The 22,767-nt window shown below is 42.4% G+C and overlaps 1 protein-coding gene across 5 annotated transcripts in view; it reads left to right on the top strand.

The window, feature by feature from the left end:
- The window catches only part of LOC148028127 (zinc finger (CCCH type) helicase family protein), a 95,543-nt gene extending 74,201 nt beyond the window's left edge, over positions 1–21,342 (top strand). For 2 of the 5 annotated variants that reach the window (XM_087689803.1, XM_087689805.1), the window contains 12 exons: positions 5,663–5,819; positions 5,884–6,204; positions 6,487–6,633; positions 6,742–6,922; positions 18,198–18,478; positions 18,570–18,698; positions 18,774–18,918; positions 19,010–19,272; positions 19,346–19,537; positions 19,782–20,327; positions 20,485–20,688; positions 20,870–21,341. In XM_087689803.1, coding sequence (XP_087545929.1) covers positions 5,663–5,819; positions 5,884–6,204; positions 6,487–6,633; positions 6,742–6,922; positions 18,198–18,478; positions 18,570–18,698; positions 18,774–18,918; positions 19,010–19,272; positions 19,346–19,537; positions 19,782–20,327; positions 20,485–20,688; positions 20,870–20,887 — 2,584 coding nt within the window. In that variant the 3' untranslated portion in view covers positions 20,888–21,341. Of the gene's footprint in view, positions 1–5,662; positions 5,820–5,883; positions 6,205–6,486; positions 6,634–6,741; positions 6,923–18,197; positions 18,479–18,569; positions 18,699–18,773; positions 18,919–19,009; positions 19,273–19,345; positions 19,538–19,781; positions 20,328–20,484; positions 20,689–20,869 lie in introns of those variants that run through there. The other 3 variants (XM_087689804.1, XM_087689807.1, XM_087689806.1) reach the window with 3 other exon arrangements.
- Positions 21,343–22,767: the final 1,425 nt, after the last annotated feature.

Raw genomic sequence — 22,767 nt, 5'->3', positions numbered from 1 at the left:
ATGATAAACCCATACTTTTTGTGTCTCTAAGTTGCCCTAACCCTGATTGTGCTCTTTTATCAGTCTGTGCTTTGTCGTACGGTTTTTGTTTATGTTTATGTGTTAGGGCATTTCTTTACATGGTATCAAAGCCTAGTACTCTTTGAGAAACCTAGGCCTTTGATCTAAAAGCTCTACACAAGAAGTAAGAACTACAGTAGGTTTAAATGACTTCGAATACAACAACATGGATTCAGTCTCCAAAACCAACTATGCCGAGAACCGAGCGAGAGTGGGCCAATCAGCTTGCTTCACAAAGTTTCGACATGGTGGAAGACCCTTTTGATTATATGCAAGAAAAGCTAGGCAAGCTGACCTTTGAAGAATACAAACTGATTATAGCTTATAGACGAAAGAAGATTGAGGAACTCGATCGAAGGATTGCCCTTCAAGAAAAGCTTCTCAATGAAGGTATGTATGAATTTCTCTCTTCAGATGTTGCGCGTAAATCTGATGATATTGCAGGGCCGTCGAGACATCCATCAGGGATGGGCCCCCCTCTTGGAGAACAAGACTCGGAGTATGTTTCTTTCTTTCATCCTCTTCCTTCCACTCCGGTACAAGGTACTTTAGATTCGTCTTTTGTTTCTTCTTCTTTTACCTCTTCTACTTTGCATTATTCTAATAGAGATCCTGTGGAAGAAAGAGTCTCCAGTCTGTTGACTACGGAAAAGGTCCTCTTGAGGACCAATTCTTGTATGTTAACACATGTTATGGGGATTATAAGAAAAAGCCAGGTAGCTCTTCTTGTAACCTTCCTTCTTTTTAGTCTACTTCACAAAATCAGAATGAATTTGGTGTTTCTTTTTCTTCATTGCATGGTGCACCATCATCTTCATACTTTCATTTCCAATCATTAAATGTTAAAAATGAACAAATTGTATTTGCACCTCACACACCACATTTTCAAAATCCAGCGGAGGACCGCTTGCATACTAACTCTTTTCAACTGGAATTGTTGGTAGTCTCGAGATTACTTTCATGGGAAGACAAACATGAGCTCAGACCAAAATTTAACCGCATGGCCCGTTTGGGTGTGACGTTAGTTGCAGATGCCACCCTTGCCAGTCGTGATGTCTTCATATCGTTTCGTACTGCCAGACAAACATGAGCTCAGACCAAAATTTAACTGCATGGCCTGTTTGGGCGTGACGTCAGTTAAGAGGCAGTACGAAACGATATGAAGACATCACGACTGGCAAGGGTGGCATCTGTAGGACGTCACGCCCAAATGGGCCATGCGGTTAAAATTTGGTCTCAGCTCATGTTTGTCTTCCCATGAAACGATATGAAGACATCACGACTGGCAAGGGTGGCATCTGCAACTGACGTCACGCCCAAACGGGCCATGCGGTTAAATTTTGGTCTGAGCTCATGTTTGTCTTCCCATGAAAGTAATCTTGAGACTGCCAACAATTCCAGTTGAAAAGAGTTAGTATGCAAGCGGTCCTTCGTTGGATGCCAACGCGCCTTTTGGAGCACCTCTTAGGTTTGTTGAATGTACCCTTGGAAGGATTGGAAGAGGATGGGACAAGCATGGAAGATTGTCTTCAATCGAAATGGGGTGGATGTAGAAGGATGACCAGCATGAAAGTTTGCTGATTTTTGACCAACAACCTCGTTTTTTACCTTCAGTTTGGGTTTTCCATGATGGTGGGTGGAAAAGGCCTATTTGGTCGCCATGGCAGCATTGCAGTTGAGCTGGCTTTGTTCTTCTTGCAACAAAAGGGACACAAATTGGTCAAAACTGCAGGTAACTTGGTTACCCATAGTTACCAACAACTGCAAGGTAGTAGCAAAACCTTGATATGACTCTGATAGACAATTAAGAGTGATGGAAACAAGTTGATTATCGGGAACTTCTTCATCAATATTTAATAATTGCTCAATAAGATCTTTGAGGCCGATGAGATAGGCATCCATGTTATGTCCTTCCATGCGAACTTCTTCTAGTTGCTTATGTAGGTAAGCAACGTGTGCTTGATTGTGCACTTGATATAATGATGTAAGAGTTTGCCATGCATCCTTGGTTGTCTTGCATGATCTGAGGTGTGGAATGATGGCTCTCTTCACGGACAAAGCAATTAGGTCATGTGCTCGGGCATTATGGCCATCTCATTGAATTTGATCTTGAGTGGGAGGTGTTGTGGAGGAGGAAAACGATTCAACATCATGAGAGCCACCTTGCAATGTGGAGGTAGGAGGTTGTGCTGGTGTTGGAGAAGCCGGCCTTTGCTTGGTGCTATTCGCAATATGCCATAGATTCTTGGCGACAAGAACATATCACATCATGTAAGTCCACAACAGGTAATTGGTTCCATCGAGCTTGTCGCAAGTGCCAAGCATGTTCTATAAAACATTATTATTGTTGGCCATGAGTAATGATCGGCAATAAAATAATAATTTCCAAGTGAAGAGAGAATAAATGCCCAAATAATAATAAATCACTAAAAGAAGAGATGCCATCCACCTTAATGAAATTGAATAATAATAAAAATTTTATTGCTGTTTTCTTGTTGAGAGGAAAGAAAAATATGCAAAATAATTATTTCCAGAAATAAAATATTATCCAATTAAGGTGGCAATCAGCAATATGCTGAAATCAGAGATTAATGGCTGAAAGTACTTCAATAATGCAGACAGCAGCAGAATATACTGAAAATTAGCCCAACAATATGCTGAAATAATAAAATTTGTCTTCAATGTTGGGGAAAAACAGGGTTAGCAGCCAAATAATATGACTCAAGGGCCAAGAAAATGAATTGAGACAAAAGGCCCAAGTTTTGACCCAAAAATTTAAGAGAAATTGGATAAAACTATCACCCAATTAATACTAGATGTCGTGCCTCCTCAAGCTGAATTAGGCTTCAACTTCAGGGAAATTTGATGAATTTCAGAAAATCCCCAAAATTTTGAAGAAATTGTGGTGAAATTGAGCTCAAATTACAATAAGCCCCAAATTGTATTGGGGAATTGAAGAGCAATTTGACAATTTTGTGAAAATTTCACCTAAATGGTGCAGAATGTCACCATGGTGATGAATTGAGCCTCAATGTCGATGAAGAATCCCTAATTCTTGAAAAGCCCCAAATTTTTGAGCAAAATTTGGACAATTTGTTGGAAAGCCCCAAATTTGTCGATGAACGATGACAAATTTCACCAATTTGGTGATGAGTTGGTGAGTAAGGATGAGAAGCCTCAAACTTTTATGCAAATTGGGGTCAAATTGGAAGGTTTTATGAAAAACCCTCAATTTTTGCACAAATTGTGCTTAGATGGGCCAAGCTTGTGAATAAGGGCTTTTGTGGTGTATTAAGTAAAGGAATTTTCTTTAAAAAAATATAACCTGGGCCCAAGGCGGCAAGATTACTGTGTTGATGTAACAATGGGTAGGTGGTCATTGTGCCCATGTCAGCGAGTGGGATAAGATGGGCTGTGTCGAATTCTAGCATGTCATGGAAGGGTGGCAAGTTGGCAATAGCTCGTGATGGGGGCAATAGACACAACACATGAGGGAAAGGGCATGCAAGGTGATGGCTGACAAGGCAGCGACTTCAGGGCTTCCAGGTGATATGTCAGATTGGGGGCGGAGACTGGTCGAGGCAACTTGTGGAAATTGCAGCAAATGAACCTATTCCAAGTTAGTGACCTGCAGGTGATGTTTTGCAACTAGCACTTCTTAGCTAGTGACAGAATCCAAGCAAGTAGGCTGTAGTAGATTTGCAGTAGGTTGGTGTTGATCAGACCAGCGTGTTGCTGGCCAAGGTGCGCAAGCACTCAATCCATGGAGGTACAAGGGCTATGAGTGATACAAGCAGACCTGGCAAGAGAGATTGTGTGTGCTATTGGCACGGTTGAGACAGGCGATGATAGTGACACAAAGTGCAATTGACAAGAGAGAGATTGCATGTGCTATTGGCACGGTTGAGACAGGTGATGATAGTGACACAAAGTGCAATTGCCAAGAAGGCTTGAGCCAGCGTGGTGGCAATGGCTCATAAGAAAACCGACTAAGCGGGAGGAGCTCAATGGCGATGGCTAGTGGTGAATGATTGCTAGCGATGGGGAGGGCGATGAAAAAAAGCTGCTTTGATACCATTGTTGGCCTAGGCATGGAACAATTGTGTGATTAATTTAATGGAAAATAAATGAGAACGAAATAATTAATCAATGCACAACAATACTCCATCACGAATGGGAAGTAGTGTATTAATGACTAAGAGAGAGTACAACACTCAAGGTGATCACATTGAATAATGCCACACTTATGCAAATGAGGCATGAAGTGTCTTTAAATAATAAAAAACGAAACCCTAATGGCTTATTGTCATAGGAAACCCTAATCCAAGTGTCACTTAGTATCACTTAGTGCCTAGGACACTAGGGGCAACAACTGCATTTAATGATAGTTTAAATGCCTAGGGAGCCCATATCATGGATCAAAGGGCATCAACGCGTAGCCCATGAGATGGCCTAATGTTAGTTCTTAAAGAAGTAGGGGAGGTATAGAAGTGCTTGAAAAGAGGAAAGTTCATAGACCACAACTCAACCTTAGTACAATTTGTGCAAAAGAGTGATTTGGCTATAGCATGTATCCAGTTTGACAAGGCTGATGACCCACCAAATCTCCATCATTAAGAAGGGGCTTGGAACTAGGCATGAGTTTGTTGATGAAATCCTATGGATTGTATGTATGAAGGATAACCTCATCCTTCATTTTCTACAAAGGGTAATTGGAACCATCCAATTTTTTTGGTGGTTTGGTTGAAAGAGTTTCTTGGTTCTTGAAGAGGTAGGTGAGGTATGATTTACAACCTTCAATTTGTAAAGTGCGATAAATGATTGATGCATTACTGTTTATCATGCATCATTTATGGCTTTTTTCATGTCATACATGGACAAGAAATCCTAGCCCTACTCATGATGGAACCCAACCCTCTATGTAGTGGTGCATAGACAATATAATGTATGTGTATGAAGAGGTTTCTATTGTGGGATCCATCATCTTGACTTGTATGCATGTGAGATCAAAGTATGATGACATTTTACTGAAAAAGTCAATGTTATGTGATTTGTCACGAGACAGCTGTGTAGTAGCGCATGAATCAATGGCATGCATACTATTAGTTTTCTCATGCATGAGCTATGACAGGAGCATAGAAAACCACAATGCCCGTGGCATGACCATCATTGAGCCAGTCTTTACAAATTACACATGTGCATGAGTTCATTTCTTTTTTGGGATGCTTGCTAGATTTTTTTGGATATTTCATTTTGTCATTTCATGACTCGAGCATTGGAGTTGGAAGAAACAGACTTCAGAATTGGAGTTGGAAGAAACGGTCTGAGATTTCTGATGCACTCATGTGATAGTTTACAACACGTGAAGATGGATAGGTAAGTCCTTACGGATTTATTCACACAGTAACACCATCACTTCAGGTCAACAAATGCATATGTTGATATGTTAACACTCTAGCAAACTGTAGACAGATCCCTCAATCATTTATGTTATGTTGAAGTTTGGATGTATGGTCGAGTTTGGGCATATTTGTTCCTTGAAAGTTTCGAATGACTTGCTTGGAAAGCTGCAGCAGAAACTCTTCCATGCATGCAACTGCAGGTTGGTGCTAATGTCTGCGACATTTGATGTTGAGGTTTATAAAGAGTACTTCAGGGATCTAGACAGAGGGGAAAGGGTTGAGGTCATCCCTGTCATGGACACATCCAGGGACATGCAATCAAGGAAGTTCAAAATTAAGGAGCACTATTTAGAAGATGTAAGTTGGAAACGTGTTTTCTGCATAGGGCAAAGTCAAGTAGACCTTATTTTTCAGATTCTAGCATTTTTTTAATTTGACACAGGTTCTGAAGCTACTTGGAAGAACACCAACAGATTTGGGATATGCTGAAAGACTTGACAAGGCCAATGATTTGAAAAGTGAAATCCAATGTTTGATAGCAGATCTGATCATTTATCTCCATCAAAATGAGGCAGATCTGAGCAAGAATGTGCTTGTATTTCTACCAACTTATAAAGCGCTTGAGCATCAATGGTCTTTGCTGAAGACAAGTGGGCTTGATATTAAGATTTTTGTCTTGCACAGCAGCATTGATATGAATGTATCTATACAAGCTATGGAGGTATCACTCTCAGTCAGGAAGGTAAGAAAGCAATAGTACCGACAATATCCACAATAAGCTGTGATTCCGTCTGTTTATTGACTGTACAGAGCTTTGTGAAGTCCTGTTAGGCTACTTCTGTTTTTGGCTGCTATATTTAGTGCATTCATTCTTTCGGCTGAGGTGTCTGTCATGGCTCCATTCCAATTGGGAAGGACCTGTTCAACTTTAAAGTATATCTGGTTCAATCCATGCAGGTTTCTATTTTGATTATCTTTTGGAATGCTTGTGTGATAATAATGTCCATCTCTTGGACCTTTTCAGGTGATACTTGCCACAAATGTGGCAGAATCATCCGTCACAATACCTGGTATTTCATACGTTGTTGATTCCTGCTGCTCGTTGGAGATCTTTTGGGACAATGAGACAAAGAAGTGTGTGCCACGATTAGTATCAGTCTCAAAGTCTCAGGTATTGATGAGCCACGTCCTTTGATGTTTTTACAAGAAAAAACTTATCCTAGAAAATTAACTGAATTCCAGATTTAGACTATGCTCACTCACAAAGTTAATACATCAGGCAGACCAGCGGAAAGGGAGGACGGGCCGAACTTGTGATGGAGAAGTGTTCCGTATGGTTTCAAGGGCCATGTATCATGAGCTTGCACAATTTGAAAAGCCTGCTATTCAGCTTCTTTCCTTGCGAGAACAAGTTCTGATGCTCATCTGTGCAGAATCAAAAGCAATCAATGAACCTGTGGGTGAGATTCTGGTCACTGCATACTAAAAGAAGGATGAGCTTGTTGTGTCAATCAATGTCTTATTTAATGCTGTCTGTTTCGGAACGCCTTATCAGTTCTCATTTTGACTTGTGATTTTCCAAGAAATTGGAGCACTTATCGTATTACTATACTCCATATTTAACTTCCCTAAGTGAGATAGAGTGGATGCTCAAGGAGTGGAGGTCTGTCCAACAGCAATTCTCAAATTCTCTTGTGGGAGTGGGCTGAGAGTGTGTCAGAGAGTGGTGTCCTTTGCAAAGGACTCGGAATGCAGGAAACTACCAAAGCTCATCGATGCTGGATAATATCAACAAGGTGGCAGACAGCTAGGAGGACAGGAGGAGGCCCAAATTGCAGCAGTTCCAGATGCGGAGAGGGAAGCTGAGTCCAAATGCAATAGTGTGGAGCCTGTCTGACTGCAACAAGGTGTGTTTGGTAGCTTGGCAGCAGCAAGACCGAAGGTTGGAAGCAAAACAAACCACTCAGGGGGCTGGAAAAAGCAAACGCAGCAATTATGGCCTGGCGAAAGCAACTGAATGGAGACGATGGCATGGAAAAAGCACAACACAGCTGTGCATGTGATGGTGACAAGCTGAGGGCTGGTGATGGCTAGAAGAGGATGACAACGATGGCGATGATGAAGGCATTGAAGAGGATGAAAGTGGCAAAGACAATGATGGAACTTTGAGCGGATTGTCCTACCAAAGCTCTAGAAAATTGTAACGTGATGAAACAATTCATTTGGGGATTGTTCGTATGATAAATTTGCATCTACTAGGGATCTTGTTCTCCATTGAAGTGAAGGCTATTCACATTCCAAGTTGCTAGATGTATGCTCATAGGGAAAGGTTTGGGGAACAGATTCTTGTTTGGAAGGTCGAAAATGAACAAGAGGGGGTGTAAAAAAAATACCAGAGCTCAAAAAGATAAACACAAGTGTATGACAAAACACAAAAGCGATCACTGATAACAATACAACTCAGATGAGAAATGTAACTCAGAGATAATGAAGAATGAATCGATGCTCAATTCAGTAAACATACTATGCAAGAGTGAATACAAGACCTCGAACTCCCATGTCTGAGAATGGACCAAGGTAGAGATGAGCTATGGAGTGCGTCCTACTAGAACGAATCTTGAATTGCAGCAGGCAGCCTCTGGAAGCAATCAGCAGCTGCAAACACAGATTTGAATGTTTGGATTTGGCTGATTGGAGGTAGAAGCAGCAGGGCTGCATGCGCGGGAGCAGAAATGCCAGGGCAGCAGCTCTGATACATCATACTGGGGAAAGCAGGCTGAAGATGAAGCAGACGATGCAGGCGGCTGTAGAATCAGCAAAATGCAGCCTCTTGCTGCCTGAATGAACCGGGGGATACGACTGCACAATAGTGATGTCAGAAATCTGCCAGGTTTGTGTAGCATTAAATGCAGCCTTTGGGCCTGGCAATTGCAGGCTGGATGCATAGACAGGCAGCAAAGAAGGCGCTTGCAGCAAATGCAGCAGTTAGGCTGAGTTGAGTGATCACCCGGATGTGATGGAGGGCTGGCTGCACCATGAATTGAAGTATCTACCAAGGAGGGTTGTATACAATAGTGGGAAATGGTGTCCGTTGTAGTAGGATTTGGAAAACAAGGATGAGCTGTAGTGACTAGGAAGCTTTCTATTTATAGATGTGGATCCTCCAAAGTTTGGGTTTGGCTTATGGGATATAGGCACTTTGGTAATCTCTAGTAAAGTTTAGGCTGAGTTGAGTGATCATCGGATGTGATGGAGGCTTGGCTGCACCATGAATTGAAGTATCTACCAAGGAGGGTTGTATACAATAGTGGGAAATGGTGGCAGTTGTAGTAGGATTTGGAAAACAAGGATGGACTGAAGTGGCTAGGAAGCTTTCTATTTATAGATGTGGATCCTCCAAAGTTTGGGTTTGGCTTATGGGATATAGGCACTTTGGTAATCTCTAGTAAAGTTTGGTAATTTTGTGTTTTGGGATTGTTTTAAAGAGTTAATTAAGGTTTTAAGTTAATAATGCACCTTTTTAGCATAACATCCCTCTTAGACCCAAAACTGAAAGCTGGGAGGGATTGCAAAGTATAGCTGAACCCACAATACCCCAAGTTGCTCTACTGCAAAATAGTCAGGGCATCCGTCTAGAATTGCACATTGACTGCCCAAGAACCTACTGAAACTATAGAGGCAATGGTTATCTTAACTTAGAAGCCCAAGGGGTCACCTTTGGAAGACCAAAGCATCAGAGAAAGAGTGCTTGTTGGCTGCCCAATGGCCTACAGGGATCTGTAAAGGTGATGAATTTTTTTGATTTTTTTTCTTTCCTTTTTAAATAAAAAAGATTGTGTTTTCCTTAAAGCATTTGTACCCATGGGGGGAAAGAAGGAATGGTTGGATTTAACTGGATGCCATGCTCTTGACTGAACCTTATGAGATACTTATTTTAGCCTTAAAAGCTGAATTGCAGCATGCTTTTGATGGGAGAGGTCTTGGCCACTTGCACTACTATCTTGGCATATGGTTTACTGTAGTTGAGGGGGGTATTATTTTGCAGCAGTCTAAGTACATTGGGCAGCTTCTTGAGCATTTTCAAATGCAAGACTACAAGCCTACCTCTACTCCTTTTGAGAGACACCATAGGTTTACACTTGAGGATGTAGGAAACCCTTTTGATAATTCTCTTTATCAGCAAGCTGTTGGCTGTTTATTGTATTTGTGTAATACATGGCCGGATATTCAGTTTGGGGTCTCTCGGTGAGCTCGCTTTATGCATAACCCTAGTACTACACATTGGCAAGTAGCTAAACGTGTCTTTCGTTATCTTAAAGGCACTCAGACATTGGGCCTTTTTTATCCTAAAGGCGCTAGTCTTTGCTTGTGTGCATTCACAGACAATGATTAGGCTAGTTGTTTTGATTGGAGGGTGTCCAGTAGTGGCAATTGTTTCATGCTTGGTGATTCATGTATTTCTTGGCTGAGCAAGGAGCAGCCTACAATGGCCACATCTAGTTGTGAAGTTGAATACGGGGCAACATCTGCAATATGGCTCAGGCGCCTTTGGTCGTTCTTAGTGTGGGATAGCAAGCAATCACCCACTCCTATCTATACTAATAGTCAAAGTGCCATGATAGTTGCGAGGAATCCAATTTTTTATGCTCGTACTAAGCACATTGAGGTGCATTATCATTATGTCAGAGAAAGGCTCAATGCTGGGGAGATTAACTTGGTTTATGTCTCTACATATGACAACCTGGGAAATGTGTTTACGAAAGCTCTCTGTACAGAGAAGTTTGAAGCCTTTTGCAAGGCTCTTGGCTTTATACCATTTGGGGATTAATCTGCCTATTCCTTGTATATGTTCATATCATTTACTCTAGGGGGTTTCGTTACACTTCTCATGTTCCTTCTAAGTTCTGGTGTAAACGCTCTCTTATCCACGAACATTTTTTACCTTCTAGCTGGAGAAGATTTTTCCCTTGTGTAGACACTCGTTAGTGGATGTGGTACTTAGTATCTTAGGGATTGTACTTTCATATTCATTCTCACATAGTGGATGTGACCGCTCAACACTCCTCTCTCTCTTGCTGCTGTTCACTTGTTCATTGTGAGTACGTATGTGTGTGTGTGTGTACTTGCTCGAGGTTCCACTAGCTTTCAATTTGGTTCTAAAAGTCCACTTTATCCCATTGACCTTGTGGCCTTGACGATCCACTAAAGTTAAGGTTTTGTGTCTCAAGCTTCTTTTCCATGGTCTATCACCACTGGGGATTCTTTAGAGTCTCTTGTGAATTGTTTCGCTCAGAGCACACTATGTAATTTGTCATAAAGATAGACACAAATGATGTAGTAGTTGCTTGCCTCTAGATTTTCTAGGTCCCTTTAGGATGGAATTCAGTGGAAGGATCCCTAAGTCCTACATGGATTGTTGATACTAGCAAGTCAACGTGTCATGGGTCCATGTCATCCTGTGTAACACTTTAGGGGGTGGGAAGCCTTGGATACTTCAACCCACCCCCTTTTCTAGCTATGCACTCCTCCCCTAGCCCCCCTTGGATTCCATCCAGTTGGCAGACCTGTTTGACTATTTGACCCTTCTCTCATCTACAAAAGGTGCTCTACTCCTCCATACTTCCACACCAATTCAGCAAGTATTTACCATTCTCATCTCCCTCTCTTGAATGTTGAATTGATTTGTAATTCGTGAAGCTCTGGTCTCTCACTTTGTCCTCTTTTTCACACCCTATCAAGGCACAAGGCTCAAGCCTCTCCCATCCCCTCTCTCTCACTCTTGCCCTTTTAACTTTACTCCAACCCTCTCCCTCTCTTTCAACTTTCAAGAGTCAAGATTCAAGCATCTCACTCTCCCCTTCTCTCTCTCTCTCTCTCTCTCTCTCTCTCTCTCTCTCTCCCCCTTGGGCCTCTCCATTCGACATCAGAACCATGACTCATGAGAAGCATGAGGCCTTCAATTTACACGCCATCCATGTGGAGAGGGACACAAAGAAGTCCAACTCCCACCATTGGACGTGCAAGTATTGCAAGAAGCGCTATACAAGTAGTGCAACCTAGCTTCTCCAACATCTTTCCAAGATGGAGGGGCAAGTTGCTCCATGCAAGGGAATCTCTCAAAACATCGTGGATAAGATTCTCACCAAGATGAGAGGGGGATCCACAAGAGGAGAAAGTGGTAAATCCGAGCTCCGACAATTGGCGGTGGGGGACTCCACATCTGCATCTGGGCTCGAACAAAAGACAAAGAGTGGAGGCTCATGTGGCACTGGAGAGATAATCTCGTCTCTCTCAAGCTCTCCTGGTGATGTGCGTGGATCGGTTGTCTTTCTTAAAGAAAAACGACGACTTGCGAACATTGAAACTGCATGCATGGTGATTGAATGCAGTCTTGCATTCAATGTCCTGAAGCAAGAGCAATGGAAGTAGATGGTAAAAGCCATTGCCAATGTGGATATATGTGAAGGATAGGCCAGTGTCACACATAACGACATGAGGATGAAAAAGATTGATGAAGAGAAGAGGATTGATAGAGTTCTTGATCCTATTCGGGCTGTATGGATAAAATATGGTTGCTCCATTCTCATCGAGGGATGGAGCGATTGTAAGAAATGAGGTATGATCAACATACTTATCTCGTGTTCACTTGGCACGTACTTTTTGCGGGCCGTAGGCATCGGCAAGAGGGGGAGGAAAATGACGGGCGCATTCATCTACCACCACATTCAGCAAGCTATCATTGAGGTATACATTGCCTTTTAAATTTGTTTCACTTTCTTTTATTATAATTTATGCATAACTATCTATCTCGCTATTCTCTCTAATATCTATCTTGATTCTCTTTTCCCCCCAAACCTCTATCTCTCCACTCTCGAGTCTTGAAAGACTCAACTCTCTCTCTCTCTCTCTCTGTTTTTTTTTCGATACCACTACAGCTCGGCTCACATAGACAGGAGCAGTCACTGACTTTTTCATGGATACACGACAGAGTATGGCAAATACCACTACTACTGCCACACAGCCTACAGGAGTACATCATCATTGGACCTCATCTTCTGTAGGTGTCCCTTTGGATAGAGTAGTGGCACTTAGCCGGTCTAGGCGCCCACGTCCACCCGGACGAAGGCCTAGACATCCACACCACAGACAAATTAAAGCCATCATTGAGCGCCACAGGAGACAGATGCCAAGACGCCTCAGCTATGCAGAGATACACCTCCCTAGAGAACAGACATATCATTGATGGAGAGTTTTCCTTTCTCTACTCTCACTTTCAGATCACTGACATGTTTCCCTTTTATGGGACACTATTTCATTTCCTTTTCAGTCTTATAGGCATGTTTTTCATCTTTTCATCTTTTCATCTTTTTTCTCGTTCTAGATGAGAAACACACCATCATTGTATGTACTGCTTTGGTCTCATAGGCCACATTGGCCTTTTAGAGACGTTAATATACTCTCTCTCTCTCTCTCGCTCTCTCTCTCTCTCTAATCTTCAAGTATTGTTACTTGTAATTTGTGGTTATAGGTGGGCCCCTCGAATGTGGTACAAGTTGTTATCAATAATGCATCGAATGGTCGGTGCATGGGTCATTTGCTTGAGGCCAAGTTTCCCACGATTGTATGGACTCCATGTGCAAGTCATTGTTCAGACTTACTTATGGAGGACATTGGAAAGCTCAAGTGGGTGAAGAGGATGTTCTACAAAGCTATATCAGTTGTCACCTTCTTCATGGTAAAGATAAAGGGGCTTGCGATATATTGTGAGTATAGCACACTCTTATTGAAGAAGCGTTCTTCGACTCGGTTTGCTTACATGTTGCTTGAGCGTCTTTATGAGGTATGGTCCATTGACAATGTTATCTACTCTATGGAATGAGTGGGATGAGCATGAGATAGAGGAGACCAAAGCCATGTAGTGCTTGCCCCTTAATGAGCAGTTTTGGGAGAAAGTTCGTGCCCTTGTCATTGTCGTGACTCCTTTTTATAGGGTGTTACATATGAGTGTTTTTAAGGGGTCCACCATGGGCCTTTTTGTTTACTTCTTTAGAGTAGAATTGGTGGAGGCACGTGGTTGCACGATGATTATAGAGATAGCGTGCACATGTTTTAGAGATAGCAGAGAGGAGATGGGTATGAATGTATAAGCCCATCCATGGTTTTGCTACATTGCTACATCAATGGCCTACAAGTCATCGGTGGTCATGGATGATAGAGAACTACATTCAAACTAGCTTGCTTATTGGATTCATGTGGTCCTTGGGAAGGACCACAATGCATTGTTGGAGGAGCTAGGATGCTATGCAGATTAGAGAGGGCATGTGGCTTTTGCTTTTTCCACTTTTCGGAGGAGAGAGTCACTTGTGGAGTCTCTATTTTGGTGACAAAATTTTGGGTACACATTGAAGACACCTTGTAGCCCTTAGCCAAGAGAGTCCTTACTGAGGATTGCTCTTTGGGTGCATGTGAGAGAAATTGGAGTGCCTATTCTCTCATGCATAGGAACATTCGCAATCAGCTTAGCACATGACAGTTAGAGTGGCTAGTCTATTGCTGCACTAATTTACACATGATAAGGGCTATGATGAGCATGGGTAGTCCAAAGCAAGTAAACACTTAACCATAAAATCATAGTTGTCAGGTACGAAAAGTACGGTACGGTACGGTACCATAAAATATGGTACTAAATGGTACCTTAAGATTTTATAAGGTACGGTACGATATTAGTACGAAAAAAAAAACTTCATTACCTTGAACTATAGATGATAGAACAGATGTTTTAAGTCTAAATAGCAATGCTATTGGAGTATATAAGATGAATACTTGAGGGTAACACGCCAAAATCTCTATGGCATATGCTGCATGCGCAACATACGCTACAACTTACAAGTACATACATAGGAGTGGATACATCATACATGAATGATCATACAAATAAGAGGCATGTATGCTTGAGAGAGAGAGAGAGAGAGAGAGAGAGAGAGAGATGAAATGATATGAGATGCTTTATTAATGTCTACAAGAGGCCAAAATGACCTGTGAGACCAACAGTTACCAAACAAACCACCAAAGTTTTTGGTAAAAGATTTATGAATTTTGTTATGGCTTTGTTTGGCATTGCTAAGGCTAAAGTAGCTACCGATGGTACATTCACTAATTCGTGTGGGTTGGGTGGTGCAAAATGAGCTGTGAGCAAAGGTAAAATCAATAGGATTAAGCTACTTGATGATTCTCAAATGGTGCTGAATTTATTTATTGATGATACTAACATATTGTGAAAAATGACGGGACATCAATTAGAAACATTTGGAACTGCTTGAATACCTTATGTATGGCCTTTGGCTCTAAGATAAATCATAACAAAACATGTATGAGGAGTCTAATCAAGCTTCCACCCCCTTTCTTGGTTGATCGATCAAGGCTACAAAATCACCACCACCACCACCACAACAACAGTCAACAACCCAAACTACCACCAACAACCACCACGCCCCCCCCCCCCCCCCCCACACACACACACACAAAAAAAAAAAAAGAAGTTGCTTGTTTTTTGTACGAATTCGTACGGTACGGTACGAACCGTATAGTACGAACCAGTTCGTACTACATATGAGTGCAACTATGCATAAAATTTAAAATTTGTTGTTTTAAACATTAAAGTTTATACTTTACAATTAGACTTTAGCATTTACAATCTTACGTACATTGTGTAGGTAAATGTTGATACATTCAAGTTAATGGGCGACACTCTTTCGAGTGTACATCAGGAGATGTATGAGAAGGAGGAGACGATCTTTGCGGAGCTCTATAGAGAGCTTATAGTAGCAGATACTTGTGACACTCGTAGTCAACGTCCTCGTGGGTGAGGAGTTGGAATAGGTGGTAGCAGGGGCATGGTCATTTGGCGCCCTCTGACATCGAGGAGGGTTGGTTCGAGTGGGTTGCAAACATATGTAAGGTGAGGCTCTAGTAGCTCCCATTCCGTGTCTCATGATGGCATCCCCCACTTGCCTACACAGCCGGCACCTAGGGAGCCATCATTTGATGATGATGGTAATCTCATCAGTGAGGATAAAAATGAGAGTGTCTCATAATCTGACGCCGATGAGTCATCTTTAGACTCTTGATGAGCACAATCGTTTTGATGATGATGATGATGATAGTGATGCTTCATCATAGTCTATAGATTCATAGGTCTCTCTCTTTTTTGTATCTATTGTCATTGTATCCACATGCCACTATGATCCATTATCCATGTATGTACTAGTCTTTAGACTCTAGTTGTATGGTGTATCGCATGTTGCGCACAACGCATGCGAGGGCCACCCTCATGTATTCATCTTATTTTGTAATGAAATGACTATTTCCACTTTAAACTTGTGTTCTATCATTTAATGAGTGTCTTGTACTTGGAATGGATCCCGAATGGCAGCAGGCAGCCTCTGGAAGCAATCAGCAGCTGCAAACGTAGATTTGGATGTCTAGATCAGGCTGATGGGAGGCAATGGCAGCAGGGCAGTCTGCATAGGAGCTAAAACACCATGGTAGCAGCTCATAAACTAAGGGCACCAGGGTGAAGATGAAGCAGATGATGCAGACAGCTGCAGAAATAGCAAAATGCAGCCTCCTGCTACCTCAATGGGGCTTTGCGATTGCACAGCTGATGACATCAGCAATCTGCCAGTTCTCTACAGCAATAAATGCAGCCTCTGGGGCCAGCAATGCTGGCTAGGCTCATGGCTGTCCCATCAATGATTTGTTGACTAATCAAGGAGTTAGTAACCAGAATCTACAACCCTTTAGGTATTTCCTTTACATTGGCAACTGCGGCATGTAGCTTTTGTACCACTGGTCCTATCGTTGCATTTGTGGAAGTTGCAAGGAGCATGGTGCCAAAAAAGACTTGTGAATTTTCCACTAGCTGGCGATACTAAGTTACAAGGCCTGAGAAGCAGGGAGTAACTGGGTACCAAGGGGAAGCAGAGGATGGTGATGCTATTGATGAGGGGGGCATACTGGTTCCACTCTTGGCTGGAGCTATTAAGGGGCTATTTGGCCCTTATGGCAATGACATTGGACTCTAGCGAATCCGTCATCATCCACAGTAGGGTGGGTATTGGTGGGTGGTCTCTTGTTGAGCAGCCTCTCAAATCAAGTGCACTTCGTGATCAATGTCTGAAAGCATGGCATCTAAGACATTGGCCAAGCTTAGACCTGCAATTATTTGTCGGCTACAGGAGGAAACCAGCCACAATATCCAATTCTTTGGGTTTTTTCTTTACATTGGCAACTGCAGTATGTACCTTCAGTACCCCTGCCCCTATGTTTGCATTTGCAGAAGATGCAAGAAGCATGGTGCCAAAGAAGGCTCTTGAAATCCTCCACTAGCTGGTGATACTCCATCTCAAGACCTGGGAAGAGGGAGCTAACCAAGTGCTGAGGGGAAGGGGAGGATAGTGATGCTCCTGATGTGGGGGGCCCGCTGTTGTTGCAGGGGGACTGCACCAGTGAGATGTTGCCTGTCCAAAAGATCCCAATCCTGGCTAGGGCTATTAAGGGGCTGCCATAGCCCTTATGGCAATGATGCTGGACTCTAGTGAATCTGTCTGTCATCCACAGTAGGCTGGGCCTCCATTTAGCAGGTGGTATCTTGCTGAGTGGGGTTCTTCTCAAATCAGGTGCACTCTGTGGCTTGATGTCCAAAAGCATGGCATCTAAGACAGCGGCTAGACTCATGGCTCTCTTGTGATGATGATTTTTCAACTAATTGACGAGTTAACTAGCCACAATCTCCAACTCTGTGTATTTTCTTTAAATCGGCAACTGCAGCACGTACTTTCAGTATGCTTGCCCCTATCTTCGCGTTTGCAAAAGATGCAGGGAACACAGTGCTGAAAAAGGCTCTTGAAATTCTCCAGTGGGTGGTGATACTCCACTGCAAGGCTTGGGAAGAGGGGAGTAACCGGGTACGAGGGTACCTGTGATACAAACCAAAGCTGGAGACTGGAGCCACTATACCAAGGAACCATCTAAATTTGTGGTACCACGGATGAGCTATCAAGTAGCTCTTGCGCTGCATCTGTGGAGGTAAGACAAACTGTGAAGATACCCTGCCTCATCAGCATGGCCTTAGCTATGTGTGACGTGCTGATGTGAAGGGTAGAGTGAACCGAATCACAGAGCTGTGCCCAGTGGTGCAGGCAGTGAGCATGTGGAGCCACCAGACACATGGGTGGCAGTGGCAGGAGGCAGGCAATAGCCAAGAAGAAGGTGATGCCAGATGTGCAGGAAGCGACGAGCAGGAGGCAGGGATGTGGGAGACATTATGAAGGTGGCAGTGGCAGCAGGCCCAGAAGTAAACTCTATGACCATTCTATGTAATTGCTTTGCATTGAGCAAAGGCCTTAGCAAAGCCCAGCATTAGTTGGAGAAGCAAGAAATTTTCTTGTATAGGTTGTAAAATTTTTCTTATTTTTAGGACTGCTCAGGCTGTCTTGCAATATACAGTTTTATATTGGTTGCAAAGCTTACATGTAATACTTTCTTCATTCTCTGTGTACGATTTGGCACAATGACATTTATGCCTGTCCTTCCATCTACCTGAGGCAAGCTGCCATAGGCATGGCCACTGTGGTGCTTCAAGAAATATAATTGGTTGGCACAGCTTATAATGGCTCAAGGTTTGCTCTTTTCCCAACACTGCCATCTAAGATCTGTCTTGCTTGCATCACACAGTCTTGTTCTCCAAAGCAATGGATCCACCAAACCCGCTTACAGTGCAAAATGCTTTGAATACTTTGAGAGGCATTGAAGCAGTGATTCCATCATCTCAGAGAGGAAAATTTTCACCCTCTTCTTATGGGAAGCTCCTTGCAAGCCTGCCTTTGTCTCTGGCATCTGCAATCTTGGTTGTGAAGGGTGGTCAACTAGGACTGCTCAGAGAAACTGCAGTATTGGCTGCTTTGTTGGATTCAAATCCTTTCCCTATTGTGCAACCTTTTGGTCATGAAACGCAGGTCATTATTTCAATTTTTATGTCATTGTTGTGAACCCTTTCACATAGAGAGATGCCTGACCTCAATTTTCTCTGTGATATGAATTGTGCAGTTTCAGATGCAGTTGGAGAGGTACTATCAGAGGCAGGGATTTCGGCACGCTGAAGCTAGTAATTTCTCTCGTGTATCTGTGTTACTGGCTAATTTGTATGCATTTGAGTTTTGGCAGTGCACCTTCAAGGTAAAAAGTTTTCTTTTTGCCATTCACTATTCTGACAGTCTTGTGTGATTGCCCTAAGGTTACATGATTTTGCAGGACAAACAGCGTTTGGAAAGATTGCTGAAGTATGCTGCTCACTCCATCAGTCCCAACTTTGATGAATCATGGACAGAAGGAGAAGAAATCTGGTGTGCACAACATTTCCTGTCTCCATCTGCATTGCACGCTACTGCAGAAATAAGTAAGTCTGGGGGCTTGCACACTTTATGTGTATGCTCTTTGATAATTCACAACATTTTGAGTATGCACTTTCTTTCTCTGCATGACCACAGGTGCCACAATAGTGGAGAGACTCCACGTTCTTAGGCCAGTTTTCCTTGGGCATCTACAAGGTCCTCCATCATATTACAGTGCATATGAGTTTGAACATACGTGTGATATTCGCCTGGATGAAGACAATATCATGGGAAATGTCATCTTGCAAGAGGATGAACTTAAGAGCAATGGGGGGGTTTGTGTGAGAGATGAGTATGTTGCATGCGAAGTATTCCACCCACAAAATGATATATCTAATCTCCGAAGGCTGATTGGACAGGTAGGCATCTGCCAATGTTGCATCCTGTGCCACTTGAAAATTTTGGGTTGCTGTTTATAGCTATATTCTTCAGGCCCAAAACGATCTACTGCAAGGAAAAAGTTGGGATGATGAGGATGAAGAGGAGGAAGATGATTGCTACTCAGAAGCTCCTACACTTTGTAGATATTTTCAGAGAGGAGTGTGCACAAAGGGGTCAGAATGCGAGTATGCTCATGATCTCACGGCAAGGCGCTCTCTCTGCAAATACTTTATGACACCTGCTGTAAATGCCCTATCCTCTCTTCTTTTCTGGACCATGTTGTTTCTGTGGCATGATAGTCCCAGTTGATGTACTGATTTTCAAGTGTCTTTGACTCATTGTTCTATTCTCTGCTGCTGCTTGTATGAGCATGTTCATTCACTGGTTCCTGTGCATTTGGAATCAAATATTTGCTTGGTGTGCTTGGCAGGCTATACGTGCACCGAGTTCATGGAATTTATTGAATCTCTAAATGTTGTCTTGGCAGGGTTGCCGATATGGAGAGTTATGTGAATTCCGACATGCGGGAACTAATAACTGTGCTCCGACACAAGATGTTCCCATTGAGTTTGAAGAACATTTTCCTTCAGCTGATGATTTCCTCACACTTTTACCATGCTCTGACCATGATTATATTCTTGTTTGTGAGGAAAGTGACTTTTCTTTCACAGAAAAACTAAGCATGCATTACAAACCTGACAAAATCATTGTTACCATCAGCTCAACAGAAAGAGTACTGTTGAATGGGCAACCTCACCTGAAAGGACGATTGGAACAACTGTCATCAATGGGTGTGGAGATTGTGTGGGATATTACATTAGGCTCCCTGTTTCAGCAAAATTCATCAGTTATTCCTTGGACTGAGATAGCATGTATTCTCTGGACTATAAGAAGAGAGGACATTGAAGAATTTGCTGCTGGAAAGTGTATGCTACATTTCTTTCTTTCCTTGTCTCTTTCTTTACTTACCAGGAACGTTGCAGAAATAAGCATCTTGGTGACTATGTGCAGTGATCATTATGCGAAGTATCAGGTGTGTTGATATATTCTGTAGCATGTTTGCACTTTGTATGTTCTACTGATGCACACATTAAGACAGTTCCATTTACTAAATAATGATATCATACCAAAGACTTCTTCCAATCATAACTGCAATCAGTTTATCTGCCTCTGGAATGTTGCTTTTGTAGGTGGAGCGCATTGCACGGGACTGTTTTTTCTTTTTAACACAATCTGTGCCATTTGATATGACAACCTTTGGTTTGTATAAACACATTAGAAATAGTGAGCTGCAAGTTGGTGAAGCCAAACCTGTGACCTATGTATTTGATCTTTTACCTCCATCGGCAACACAGCATGGAGACTACTTTTGGCATCTGCAGCAAGCCGTTGAGGTACACATCGTAAGGATTTGCCTCACAGACACACACACACACACACTCTTTCTCTCTCTCTCTCTCTCTCCGTGTTTCTCTCTCTCGTATATATATGTAAGAACCCCCAATTCTGTGCATGTAATTATGTGTAGGGCATTAAGATTTACCCCTATCTTGAAGATAACTGCTTACTTTGCAGGACTACAACAAACAATAGGGTCTTTCAGCAGCATACCTTGAGGATAATGTCTCAAAACTCTTTTGGAGCATCAACTGATGGTGATCCAAGTTCCAGTTTTGCAAATATGATGAAGGAAGTTCAGGGTGGTAGAGCAGACATTGGATTTTCTTATCAGCTTTACAAAAACTGGGCTGGTTGTGGTCATTGTTAGACATTGCATGCCAGTTGGATTCATGGCAAAGGAGGGGTGCCTTAGCCTTACTTTACCTTCCCTTATTGCTGTACAGGTGCAACTTATATAATGTGAGTATTCAAACTGATGTCTAGAAGTTATTACTTACAAATGTAGGAAATTATGGCAGGCTGGACTTGGATGCCTATGCGGCATTAAATTTTGTCTGGCTTGTCTTGACTTGATGACGGTTTTGTCTTGGAGGCAAGTACATACCTAACAGATGATTAATACATGATTTCTGTTTAGTAGCTGTATGGATCAACTGCTGAGCATCTTTCTTAACAATTTTGTGGAATGTGCATCTCTTGGAGCATGTAAGGTGAGTGATGACGTTGAAACTCCATGATACTGGCAAAAATGTTGAGGGGAGATTGCTAGTCATCATTATGAAAAGAACAGTAGAGAATGCGCTCCTGAAATTTCCATGAGTTAGATAAACCCAACTGCTGAGGTCATTAGAGCGAGTCAGCTTATGGGAGGAAGTTAAACATGGTGCTGCCCTCAAGACCCAAGTCTCTCCAAGTAGAGGATTTCCGATGGTTGCTGCTTCTTTTGTTAGACATCTATAGAAACCCCTTGCCATCGGTTCTTTACTTGTTTGGTGGCATGGAAGATTTGGGCACTACTATTGACCATTTGGATCCGAGTGGTTGGGCTGTCGATGCTTCCAAAAGACTGTGTCTTTGGACATCCCAAGTTTGTGGATCCTATGCAAGCTGATGTGAAAGTGCTCTTGAAACCAGCCTTCCTTCTTGGAATGGGTGGTGATAACCTGATTTAAGAGTTAATTACAGCAATAAATAAATGCACATAAAATGAAATACACACTTTACCATAGCATTCTTGGACAGTAGACACCCTGTTGGCTCCAAAATTGGCGCCCCTTGCGGTATTTCTTTAGCTTTCATTCAATTGGAAGGAGTACAACTTGAGATTCTTCAATCTCCTCCTGCTAACCAATTGCTCTTGCTGTCATAAATGTCCAACAAGCCTTTTGGGTCATTTGCCCCTTGTTTCACCCAAGACTTCTTCTCCAATTTGACCCTTGGCTGGCCAAATGTTGCCCCAAATCAATTCAGGATGGGCTGCCTCCTGAAATCCTTTGTTAATCTTCAATTATTAGTTGCTGATCCATTAATTAATGCCTAGTCCCTAGTGCCACCACTGACACTTAATGGCCAATTAATAGTCCTAGGGGCAAACTGGCACCAATATTCATGTAGAATCTAACAAGTGTAACTTGTTACAACTTTTGCCTTTGACACCTATCTTTTTCACAGGGTCCTTCGGTCTTCAATTGTGAGAAAGTAGCTTGCACCTCACATGTGTATCTTTTAATTGTACATTTGATTAATCTTTTAATCAAATGTCAATTAAACATAAGCAAAGCATCAAATTTTCACGTCCTCGTGACAGACTACCTCCTTGAAATCCTTGCAATCGTCCTCGATTGCACTGTAATGTGTCAAAGCAAACAATACTGCACTGGAATTTTCACAAGGCTCATAGTCAAGACAACATTGGCCACTGTTGACTAACTATCCCATATGCCCACCATTTGCTAAAAATTTCCAGCCAGCATAAACATAGCATAAAGCTTAACAATAGTCCAGAACTGTTGTCAGAAACTCATCGGATGCATCCCAAACTCTTGTTTCTCAACAGTACTGACTACACAACC

The sequence above is a fragment of the Lygodium microphyllum genome, chromosome 12 (genome assembly GCF_053477565.2).
Source record: "Lygodium microphyllum isolate KBCC chromosome 12, Lygodium_microphyllum_v1.1.10, whole genome shotgun sequence".
In the NCBI taxonomy this organism is placed as follows: domain Eukaryota; kingdom Viridiplantae; phylum Streptophyta; class Polypodiopsida; order Schizaeales; family Lygodiaceae; genus Lygodium; species Lygodium microphyllum.
The sequence above is the reverse complement of the archived record's forward strand: the minus strand, read 5'-3'. Positions and strand labels throughout refer to the sequence as shown.